This window comes from Hypanus sabinus, chromosome 3 (genome assembly GCF_030144855.1).
Source record: "Hypanus sabinus isolate sHypSab1 chromosome 3, sHypSab1.hap1, whole genome shotgun sequence".
Classification (NCBI taxonomy): Eukaryota; Metazoa; Chordata; class Chondrichthyes; order Myliobatiformes; family Dasyatidae; genus Hypanus; species Hypanus sabinus.
In genome coordinates this window covers 43673834-43686484 of record NC_082708.1, presented here as the reverse complement: position 1 = coordinate 43686484, position 12651 = coordinate 43673834, and the positions used below count along the sequence as shown (strand labels likewise).

The 12651-nt window shown below is 41.7% G+C and overlaps 1 protein-coding gene across 6 annotated transcripts in view; it reads left to right on the top strand.

Moving 5' to 3' along the window:
• The window catches only part of tnfrsf19 (tumor necrosis factor receptor superfamily, member 19), a 94149-nt gene that overhangs the window by 51909 nt on the left and 29589 nt on the right, over positions 1-12651 (top strand). For all 6 annotated transcript variants that reach the window (XM_059964189.1, XM_059964191.1, XM_059964192.1 and 3 more), the window contains exon 5: positions 468-553. In XM_059964189.1, the coding sequence (XP_059820172.1) occupies positions 468-553 (86 nt within the window). The remainder of the gene's footprint in view (positions 1-467; positions 554-12651) is intronic.

Here is a 12651-nt window from a genome sequence, read left to right as displayed (position 1 = left end):
AAATTTCATTCCTGGTGTTGATTTGGGAGATTAACTTTGTAGTGTCTTGGTTTATGTTATTATTCACAGATACGGGGGATGAAGATGAGTATCTTACTTCTATTCTTTCTGAAGGCAATAACCCCCTAATTGGCCTTTCTCTTGTGTTGCTATTCATCTTCTAAACTAATGACATGCATTATTAATTAATTTGTGTAAGTATATTTCTCTTTCATTACTATAGATGTAATTTTGAAAATGTTCTTCCAAGGATCGTGCTCATTTCACATTCATACTTCCATCCCCTTCCTTTCTTTACATCTGATAAGGGTATGAGGTAAGATTTTTCAGGCTCTTATGACTACAACGTTTCATAGGAGTTCTGAGTTTGTGTCTCAAAGTGAGAAAGAGAAACATTAAGTGTGTTGCCACATTCCCCAAATGTGTATTGTGTAAATCTGATGATCCTTGTTTTTCTTTCCTTCCAGGTTTTACAGAAAGACTAAACTGGGTGGTTTTCAAGAAATGGAGTGCATACCATGTGGGGAACCACCTCCTCCTTACGAGCCTCACTGTGAGTACTGTATACTACACAAGCTCATTCTATTTTCACCTCCCACTGTTTAGAAGGCAGGAGGAAGAAGTTCAAGGAAGTTCCTTGTAAAGTTTTCTTTGTACAGACTCCCACTTCCACGCCATTTCATTAAAAGAAAGGGAAAATGATAGAGCTTCTTCATCCCTTGGGAAAATTTTAATACTCTTCAGTCGAGTGGGAAATCCTAGTGGTTTATTATTTAGGCCTAAATTAAAATACTTAGGTAGGTTAAACTAGCTTACAGGACAAGATCATCATATCTAAAAGAGGCAGTTTGGTTCTTCAACTATAAGCTTGAATGAGATTTGCAAATATAAATTTATAGATTTATAATCAGCCCCAGCTTTTCTTTTGGGACATTACGCTCAACCTGGTTTTCCCTCTAAAACCTTAATCTTTTGAATATTAAATAATTTGAAATTAATCCAATGCTTGTATAAATGTAATAAATAAATTTGCAATGCTGTGACCATGATCAGAAATATGAGCAGACAAATGTTGCAATATTTTAATAGTTCTTATAGAATTTCCTGTAGAAAGAAATTATGAAAAAATTAAAATCTGAGAAAACGGAGATAACTTTAATGGGCCAGGTATTATGACTGACCATTCTGTAAGGCATCTCTGGTGTTTGACCTTCCCCACATAATTAAATCCCAGACATACCAAATTACCGTAGATTCCGGACTACAGAGCGCACCTGATTAAAAGCCGCACGCTCTAATTTTAGAAAGAAAATCAATTTTGAATTGAAGAATGGGAAAGGTGCAGTAACACTGATAGGAGTGTATTATAGGCCACCTAATGGGGAGCATGAGTTGGAAGAGCAAATGTGTAAGGAGATAGCAGATATTTGTAGTAAACACAAGGTGGTGATTGTGGGAGATTTTAATTTTCCACACGTAGACTGGGAAGCTCATTCTGTAAAAGGGCTGGATGGTTTAGAGTTTGTGAAATGTGTGCAGGATAGTTTTTTGCAACAATACATAGAAGTACCGACTAGAGATGGGGCAGTGTTGGATCTCCTGTTAGGGAATGCGATAGGTCAGCTGACAGATGTATGTGTTGGGGAGCACTTCGGGTCCAGTGTTCACAATAGCATTAGCTTCAATATAATTATGGAGAAGGACAGGTCTGGACCTAGAGTTGAGATTTTTGATTGGAGAAAGGCTAATTTTGAGGGGATGCGAAGGGATTTAGAGAGAGTGGATTGGGTCAAGTTGTTTTATGGGAAGGATGTAATAGAGAAATGGAGGTCATTTAAGGGTGAAATTATGAGGGTTCAGAATCTTTATGTTCCTGTTAGGGTGAAAGGAAAGGTTAAAGGTTTGAGAGCACCATGGTTTTCAAGGGATATTAGAAATTTGGTTCAGAAAAACAGGGATGTCTACAATAGATATAGGCAGCATGGAGTAAAGGAATTGCCCGAGGAATATAAAGAATGTAAAAGGAATCTTAAGAAAGAGATTAGAAAAGCTAAAAGAAGATACGAGGTTGGTTTGGCAATAAGGTGAAAGTAAATCCGAAAGGTTTCTACAGTTATATTAAAAGCAAGAGGATAGTGATGGATAAAATTGGCCCCTTAGAGAATCAGAGTGGTCAGCTATGTGTGGAACCGAAGGAGATGGGAGAGATTTTGAATGATTTCTTCTCTTCGGTATTCACTAAGGAGAAGGATATTGAATTGTCTAAGGTGTGGGAAACAAGTAAGGAAGTTATGGAACCTATGACAATTAAAGAGGTGGAAGTACTGGTGCTTTTAAGAAATTTAAAAGTGGATAAATCTCCGGATCCTGACAGGATATTCCCCAGGACCTTGAGGGAAGTTTGTGTAGAAATAGCAGGAGCTCTGACGGAGATCTTTAATATGTCATTAGAAACGGGGATTGTGCCGGAGGATTGGCGTATTGCTCATGTGGTTCCATTGTTTAAAAAGGGTTCTAGAAGGAAGCCTAGCAATTATAGACCTGTCAGTTTGACATCAGTGGTGGGTAAATTAATGGAAAGTATTCTTAGAGATAGTATTTATAATTATCTGGATAGACGGGATCTGATTAGAAGTAGCCAGCATGGATTTGTGCGTGGAAGGTCATGTTTGACAAACCTTATTGAATTTTTTGAAGAAGTTACGAGGAATGTTGACGAGGGTAAGGCAGTGGATGTAGTCTATATGGACTTCAGCTAAGCCTTTGACAAAGTTCCACATGGAAGGTTAGTTAAGAAGTTTCAGTCGTTAGGTATTAATGCTGGAGTAATAAAATGGATTCAACAGTGGCTAGATGGGAGATGCCAGAGAGTAGTGGTGGATAATTGTTTATCGGGATGGAGGCCGGTGACTAGCAGGGTGCCTCAGGGATCTGTTTTGGGCCCAATGTTGTTTGTAATATACATAAATTATCTGGATGATGGGGTGGTAAATTGGATTAGTAAGTATGCCGATGATACTAAGGTAGGAGGTGTTGTGGATAATGAGGTGGATTTTCAAAGCTTGCAGGAAGATTTATGCCGGTTAGAAGAATGGGCTGAACGTTGGCAGATGGAATTTAATGCTGAGAAGTGTGAGGTTCTACATTTTGGCAGGAATAATCCAAATAGAACATACAGAGTAAATGGTAGGGCATTGAGGAATGCAGAGGAACAGAGAGATCTAGGAATAACTGTGCATAGTTCCCTGAAAGTGGAGTCTCTTGTAGATAGGGTGGTGAAGAGGGCTTTTGGAATGCTGGCCTTTATAAATCAAAGCATTGAGTACAGAAGTTGGGATGTAATGCTAAAGTTGTACAAGGCATTGGTAAGGCCAAATTTGGAATATTGTGTGCAGTTCTGGTCACCGAATTATAGGAAAGATATCAATAAATTAGAGAGAGTGCAGAGACGATTTACTAGGATGTTACCTGGGTTTCAGCAATTAAGTTACAGAGAAAGGTTGAACAAGTTAGGTCTCTATTCATTGGAGCGTAGAAGGTTGAGGGGGGATTTGATCGAGGTATTTAAAATTTTGAGAGGGATAGATAGAGTTGACGTGAACAGGCTGTTTCCATTGAGAGTAGGGGAGATTCAAACTAGAGGACATGATTTGAGAGTTAGGGGGCAGAAGTTTAAGGGAAACACGAGGGGGTATTTCTTTACTCAAAGACTGATAGCTGTGTGGAATGAGCTTCCTGTAGAAGTAGTAGAGGCCAGTTCAGTTGCGTCATTTAAGGTAAAATTGGATAGGTATATGGACAGGAAAGGAGTGGAGGGTTATGGGCTGAGTGCGGGTAGGTGGGACTAGGTGAGATTAAGGGTTCGGCACGGACTAGGAGGGCCAAGATGGCCTGTTTCCGTGCTGTGATTGTTATATGGTTATATAATTTTGTACTTGTACAAGCCGCACTGGATTTTAAGCCGCAGGTGTCCCACGTTGTAATATGAGATATTTACACAGAAAGATATTACACGTGAGGATTTTTTAACTTTTAATTAAATCCGTATGGTAACATAAACAAATACATATTGCAAATGCTTTTTTTCGAACAGTGCCTGTAACACAGCTACTTTTAAATATACATACGTATCAGTAACACACAGATTACGTTGCGTATACTTTTTTACTGAACAGTGCATGAACAACATTCCAATATCTAACGACTGGTAAAAAAATACCAGCCTACCAGGAAAAGTTATTGATCGCCTTTAACTTAAAAGCTGCATCATATGCTTTTCTTCGAGTGTTTTCCATGTTGATGAGGGTGAGTACAAATGACTGATTTACAATAATTGTGAAAGTGCGCTTGATTTATCGTACAATTTCATTGGACCTCTGTGAACTACTCATCAATTTTATTGGTCTTGCTATGATCCCAGCCCCCTCCTTTGTGAGAATCGCAAGAGCACCCGTTTGGGGGGGGGGGGGGGTCAGTAGACCCAGTCGGAGAGAGAGAGAGAAACGTGCCAAATTGCACGTTCCACCCGGGACGACAGCGACTATTGTCTCATGGAGACCACGTGAAAAGCCCTCGGGCAAGGTGGGCTGGTTGAGAGAGAGATTGCATCATCCCAACCTGACTGACTCCTGCGACCCCGTGAGGAAGTATAAAGGAGAGTCTCGGGGACAGCCCCTTCAGACGCACCAAGAAGACAAGAGAGAGTGATCCTGCAGCAGCGGGAAGCCATTCTGAAGGAAGCCACGTGCGTTAGATTCCCGGATTGGAATTTGTGGCTGGAATCACAGAAAACCGCTTTTAACTAACATCGGGGAGAGGAAACCAACGTTCCCCCGATTTCACGGAAGATTCATCAAGACTCAGCAAGTTCTTTCTCTTCTCCCCCAATCTCTCTCTCTTGGTCGCCCCACGTGAAACCCAGCGATTTTCAAAGGGCTGAGGCCTGCAGACTTTCTGAGTGACTTTTATATTTCCAACGGACAATCTATTAACCCCTAGACAACAGCAGAGCTCACTTAATGATGAGTATTACTATACCCGCGCTTTAGTTTGAGTGTTGACGATGTGCACTATCTGAATGTATGTATTAACCCTACTTTTGTGTCCCTTTATAAATAAAACGTTTGAAAATAGTGACATCAGACTTCAACGGACCTCTCTATCTTTGCTGGTAAGTTCTCCAGTTACGGGATTCATAACAGTCTACTGTTACGAGGCAAAATGTTTTTGGCGGCATGAAAAAAAAAACATGCATTAGCCGCACCGTAGTATAGGTCGCAGTGTTGCTGCAGTGTTCAAAGCGTGGGAAAAAAGTAGCGGCTTATAGTCCGGAATTTACGGTACATATTCCATTGGATCTTGTCACCCCACTGTTGTTGGACTCCATGAAGTCCAAAAGCAAAGCCCTGCCTTCAACTGTTACAGACTCTGTGCGGAGTCCAGAGGCTGAGCCTGTCTTGCCAGACTGCACAACATTATGCTGGGGAATTCAAAAGCAAAAACTTGCAGATGTTTGAAATTTAAAAGAAAAACAAAATGCTGGAGATACTCAGCAGGGCAGGCAACAACCGTGGAGTTAACATTTCAGCTATCTCCAGCATTTTTTATACTGGATAAGTTTCCCCTTCAGTCATGTGCCGGACAGACCCCATTTATTTCAAAAGAGATTTTTTATCTGGAGAACGGGGTTGCTAAATACTCTATTTTACTTCATTTTAATTTGTTTTTACTTTTTATTGTATTAATGTGGTTTTCATTAAGGTTTTTTTATTTTTAACAGTTACAGCAATTGATATATTATTTCAATCGCATTTAATAATTTGACAATACTCTAAAATTCAGAAACTTATATGTAAAAGTGCTCAGAAGGCAAAGTTCCATCTCTAGCTTTACCTCCTGTCAGGGGCATCATACTGTCTTGGAGTGGGGGCTCTGCACTATGCTGGCTAGGTCTCTTTTTTGATTCCTGGGTGCATAGACTCAATGAGAGCTGCCCTCCTCATTCTCCTTGCTATCAGTGGAGAAGGCAGGAAGCTCAAAGTTCATCTGAACCCAGGATTACAGATTATGCTGAAAATGCTGTGTTTTACATGGCAAAGAGTTGGATATGCATATGATATTTATTAGGTCTGAGATAACCAGTATATGATAAAATCATCTGATTCTTGTTTGAATGTGATTTCCTGAAAGCAGCTGAGTGTGGAAGGGCAAGTGGTAAGTCAGTACTCACTTAGAGGTTAGACTGGAACAGGTGGCCAAGTCAAGCATGCTCATGTAACACAAAAACCCTTTAAAGGAGAGGCAGAGAGTGAGAAATGAATATTACCACAAGCTATAGTGCCTTTGCCTTCAAATTAATCATGAGCTTTTGTAGCTTAAATATCTTTCCTGCATTAAAGAAGCTTGTAGGAATGACAGCCTGTAGTGGATTTGCAGTTGTACTGTTTCTGGAACTATAAAAACATAATGTCACAGGGGATTTCACATCATAGTCTCTCGTGTTTTTAAAGCAAAGGATGACAGACAACTTGGTATCAGGACTGATAAATGATGCATTGAGGTCTGCTTCTATACATATGCGTAAGCCAAAACCCCAGGAGACAAAGCTTCCTTGAGCATTCAGCAGTGTAAATATGTCTGGGTTGACTGAAGAAGGTCCAGACCAGAAGGACAGCAAAGTGGAGTCAAGAGCCTTCCTCTGTAATGGTGACAGTTTTATGTTTGGATAACAAATTATCCATTGGCATTCTTTCACTGTTCTCCACCATTGATCAGCAGTAAATTTCTTCTCCGATCTTAAATGGTGGACCTTATCAATATTGAAGCCCCTTTGTCAGGCTGCTGTCTTTTTTTAACACCAGCTATAACTGGCTTTAAAAGGTTCAGTCTCTGAATAACTGAACAAAGTGTACTATCGATCTGCAGGATTGTAAAGTTGTTTCATGAATTTAAAAACAGCTTGTGTGAATTGTTTGCAGCTTCATTCGTTCAACTGAGGACAGACCTGTCAGTTTTGTTCTGTGAGAATATATGGGATTTAGGAAGAAGAAAGGGAGCTGTGGGGGCAGGCTGGGGTATTCCCATTGAATGTTAATGTATCCTTAGCCCAGGATCTTCAGAAGATTACTGTTTGCTTGTGGTTAGGCCTGTGTGCTCCAGACTGAACAAGCACACATTCAGGTGTAAAAATAAATAGAAGTGGCTGATGGATGACTCCATCGCTGACAAAGTCACAATGAGGTACTTCAGCACAAGCTTTTTACCTTGTAGCGTGATTGATGCCTAGCAAAATATTTGATGCAAGAACTTAAACTGAATTCCAATTTGAATTCTCATTCCATTGGAAAAAAGAGGCAAATATAGATTCAATGGTAATAAAAACAGTGACGTTACCAGCAATTGTCATGAAATGATATGAAACTAGCAGCACCTTAAGGATATTGTACATGCAGAGGCAAATACAGAACTCTATACAGTACCATCAATTGGTTTTAGCATTCTCAAGGGAACATACTATAAAGAAGTAGGTTAGGCCATTCAGCTCAACATGCCTGGCTTACTGTACCTTTCAACTAGCCAATTTACTATCTCAGAAACACTTATCCCTTGTTCACTCAGTGTCCAGAAGTTCGTATTTGTATATACTTAGTAGCTGAGCTTTGTATTCCGAGTAACTGCCTTCCAAAGATTCACTGCCTTCTTGGTAGATAAATTTCTTCTTGTTTCTGTCCTGAATGGCCAACAGCTCATGCTGAGGCAATGACTCGCGGTTCTGGACATTGCAGGCAGTGGAATTACCCCTGCATCTCTGAAGCACTTGTACAAAGAATTTTGTATATTTATCCTGCTATGCTTGAATGAGCCTAGGCCCATCCTGCTTAAACACCCATCATAAGACAATTCCCTCTTTACCAGGAATCATTCTGGTGAAGCTTTGGTTGCACTATACTGAGCACACAATATTACAGGGGCAGTCCTTCAAAGCCTTGTGTAATGTAATAACAATTCATCTTCCCTTGTATTCAAATCCATTTGCAATAACTTGCCTTTCTAGTTCCTTGCTGTCGCTACACATTAACTTTCATCAATCCTGGTCCCTCAAAATGCCCTTGCCTTTCAATCTCTTGCTATTTCAAATTTTACTTTTACGTACGTCTTTCTATCCGCTTTCTAAGTGTCAGTCTGGAAAGGGTCCCGACTGTGTGGAAAGCATCATGCATGGCCCCAGTACCCAAGGAGGGCTGTCCAAAAGTCTTGAATAACTACCGTCCAGTGGCCCTAACACATCACAAAAACCCTAGGGAGGCTAGTCCTGACTCACCTCCAACCCCTGGTCAGATCAGCCCTTGAGCCCCTGCAGTTTACCTACCAGGAGCACATTGGAATTGACGATGCTGTCATCTACCTGCTGAACGGCGCCGACTCCCATTTGGATAAGCAGGGCAGCACTGTGACGATTGTGTTTTTTGATTTCTCAAGGGCCTTCAGTACCATACAGCCCTCGTTGCTGGGGGAGAAGCTCCATTTAATACAGGTTGGCACTTCCATTGTATCCTGGATAATGGACTACCTGACTGGCAGACCACAGTTTGTGCAGCTTCGTAGCTGTGTGTCAGACATGGCTATAAACAGCACTGGGACCCCACAGAGGACTATATTGGCTCTCTTCCTGTTTACCCTGTCTACCTCAGACTTTAGATACAACACTGATTCAGCAGTAGGTGCATAAAGGGAGGACAGAAACATGAACACAGGCCCCTGGTGGAGGGCTTTGTCAAATGGTGCAAGCTGAATCATCTGCAGGTCAACATCAGTAGACAAAGGAGATGGTGATGGACTTTAGGAAGACTAAACCTTCACTGCTCCCTGTTACTATTGATGGTGGTGATGTGGTGAGGACCTACAGTTACCTGGGGGTGCACCAGGATAACAGACTTGAATGGAGCACCAACACAGAGACTGTGTACAAGAAGGACCGGAGTTGCTTCCACTTCCTGAGGAGACTGAGGTCCTTTGGAGTGTGCAGACCTCTCCTTCACGTGTTCTTCCAGTCTGTTGTCACCAGTACAATCTTCTATGTGGTGGTGTGCTGGGGCAATGGCATCAACACAGGTGATGCCAACAGGCTCAATAAACTGATTCGAAAGGCTGGCTCTGTTATAGGAGTCAAACTGGACACACTGGAGGCTGTGGGAGAGCAAAAGACCCTCCAGAAATTCCTGGAAATTCTGAACAATGTTTCTCACACTCTGCATGCCACCTTGGCTAAACAGAGGAGCATTTTTAGTAATAGACAAGATAACTGCGCTGCTCCAAAGAGCGCTGTATGAGGTCATTCTTATCCTCAGCCAGTAGGCTCTTTAATGGGTCAACCTATAGCTGGGGAAGTGATGATCCCCTTCTGTTACACTGCTAATAACCTTTGTTTACCAGAGCTCTGTTTACCACACCCTGTGCAGTGTCACCATCACTTCTTATCTGGATGGTGTGAATGTGCACCCATTACTGTATAATATTATGGTAATTCCTGCACTACCATCACATCAGTGTGAACTTGTAAATCCTGTAATCTTTGACTTTAAATCTCATGCATCTTATTTTTAAGGTAACTTACTTTTTATTCTATCTAACTTCTAATATTTGTATATCCGTGCACTTGTAATGCTACTGTGACACTGATTTCCTTTGAGATCAATAAATTAACTGTCCATCTGTATGACATCACATTGTTTCCATTTTATATATCTTTAACAGTCTCCTCATCCATTTATTTAACCTGTTTATATATCTTTAGAGCTTCTCTCAATCCTCCTCACCACGCACACAGCTTTGTATCTTCAACTAACTTAATCCTCTTATCCAAATCTTTGATGTACAATGTCATATAGCACTTCATTTGTAACTTAAAAATTTTAGATTTCAGTGATGCCAAAATTGCTTGAATTATTACTTTTTGGCTGTTTACCAAGTTCTGAAAATAGTGCATAAGTACATGAAGTCCGAGTACAGACCATTATTGGAGTTTAGCAAATCATGTGGTTCTGTTAAACTAATTTTTTGTGTGTATTGTAATTTACTCATATATAACCATATAACAATTACAGCATGGAAACAGGCCATCTCGGCCCTTCTAGTCCATGCCGACACTTACTCTCACCTAGTCCCGCTGACCTGCACTCAGCCCATAACCCTCCATTCCTTTCCTGTCCATATACCTGTCTAATTTTACTTTAAATGACAATACCGAACCTGCCTCTACCACTTCTACTGGAAACTCGTTCCACTACAGCTACCACACTCTGAGTAAAGAAATTCCCCCTCGTGTTACCCTTAAACTTTTGCTCCCTAACTCTCAAATCATGTCCTCTTGCTTGAACCTCCCCTACTCTCAATGGAAAAAGCCTATCCACGTCAACTCTATCGATCCACCTCATAATTTTAAATACCTCTATCAAGTCCCCCCTCAACCTTCTACACTCCAAAGAATAAAGACTTGACTTGTTCAGCCTTTCCCTGTAACTTAGGTGCTGAAACCCAGGTAACGTTCTAGTAAATCTTCTCTGTACTCTCTGTATTTTGTTGATATCTTTCCTATAATTCGGTGACCAGAACTGTACACAATACTCCAAATTTGGCCTTACCAATGCCTTGTACAATTTTAACGTTATATCTCAACTCCTATACTCAATGCTCTGATTTATAAAGGCCAGCATACCAAAAGCTTTCTTCACCACCCTATCCACATGAGATTCCACCTTCAGGGAACTATGCACCATTATTCCTAGATCACTCTGTTCTACTGCATTCTTCAATGCCCTACCATTTACCATGTATGTCCTATTTGGATTATTCCTACCAAAATGTATCACCTCACATTTATCAGCATTAAACTCCATCTGCCATCATTCAGCCCACTCTTCTAACTGGCCTAAATCTCTCTGCAAGCTTTGAAAACCTACTTCATTATCCACAACGCCACCTACCTTAGTATCATCTGCAAAATGACTGTGAAGCAGAAAGATATTTAAATAACTTGTTAATTTTTGTTTTATTGTTGTGATTTTGTACTTCTATTTTAATCATACTATCGTGGTCCGGTCCATGGACTCCACATTCCAGTTCACGGTCCGGTCCGTGGACTCCACATTCTGGTTATTTCTTTTTCCCCTGTGTTCTGTTTGGTGCCATGATTGAAGCACCTGATCCTCATTTCGAGTCTGCAACATAAATAGCTCCAGGGTTCAGCTATTCCTTTGCTGGACCGTCATCAGAAACTCACACCAAGAAGCTCGGCACCAGAAACACGTCACCAGAAGCTCGTCACCGGAAGCCAGGCCAGCGGATTCAGGTTCCGGGCTGCCGAGAAGTCTGGACCACCATCGGAGCCACTGAGAATCGTGGACTCTAAATTGCTTTGGTGCCTGTGGCTGCTTGGCAAATTCAGTCGTTTTCGTGTCCAGCTGAGTTGCCGGCTGTTTGCCGCTGCTCTGGGTAAGGTACGAATTCTTTCATTTTCGTGGCTGGCGGAGACTTGCTGGTCGATTGCTGCCACTCTGAGCAAAGATACGAATGGGCTGTCGTTGTGTGGTTTTGTCTCCTCGTTATCAAAATCCTTTCCAGCTGAGTGGGTCTTCCGTTCACCGCTGCTCTGAGCTGGGTATTCTGTCTCTTCATTGTCCAAGTCTGTGTTCCAATCCAGTCAAGTCCGAGTCCAGGCTCTGTGTTCCAGTCCAGTCAAGTCCGATTTCCAAGTCAAGTCAAGATCCATGTCCCGAATCCGGGTCAAGATCCAAATCCCCAGTCCGAGCCATCTCAGCCCTGGTGAAAAGCCTCTGACTATCCACATAAGCAACACCTCTCATTATCTTATACACCTCTACCAGGTCACCTCTGATCCTCTGACTCTCCAAGGAGAAAAGCATGAGTTCACTCAACTTTTTCTCATAATGCATGCTCCCCAATCCAGGCAACATCCTTGTAAATCTCTTCTGCACCCTTTCTGTGGTTTCCACATCCTTCCTGTAGTGAGGCAATCAGAACTGAGCACAGTACTCCAAGTGGGGTCTGACCAGGGTCCGATGTAGCTGCAACATTACCTCTCGGCTCTTGAACTCAACCCTACGACTGATGAAATCCAATGTACCTTATGCCTTCTTAACCACAGAGTCAACCTGCACAGCAGCTTTAACTGCCTATGGATTCAATATCCTTCTGATCCTCCACAGTGCCAGGAGTCTTACCATTAATACTATATTCTGTCATCATATTTGACCTACCAAAATGAACCACCTCACACTTTTCTGGGTTGAACTCCCATCTGCCACTTCTCAGCCCAGTTTTGCATCCTATCAATGTCCCGCTGTAACCTCTGACAGTCCTCCACACAATCCACAACACCCCCAACCTTTACATCATCAGCAAATTTACTAACTCAACCGTCCACTTCCTCACCCAGGTCATTTATAAAAATCATGAAGAGTAGGGGTCCCAGAACAGATCCCTGAGGCACATCACTGGTCACCAACCTCCATGCAGAATATGACCCGTCTACAACCACATTTTGCCTTCTGTGGGCAAGCCAGTTCTGGATCCACAAAGCAATGTCCACTTGGATCCCATGCTTCCTTACTTTCTCAATAAGCCTTGCACGGG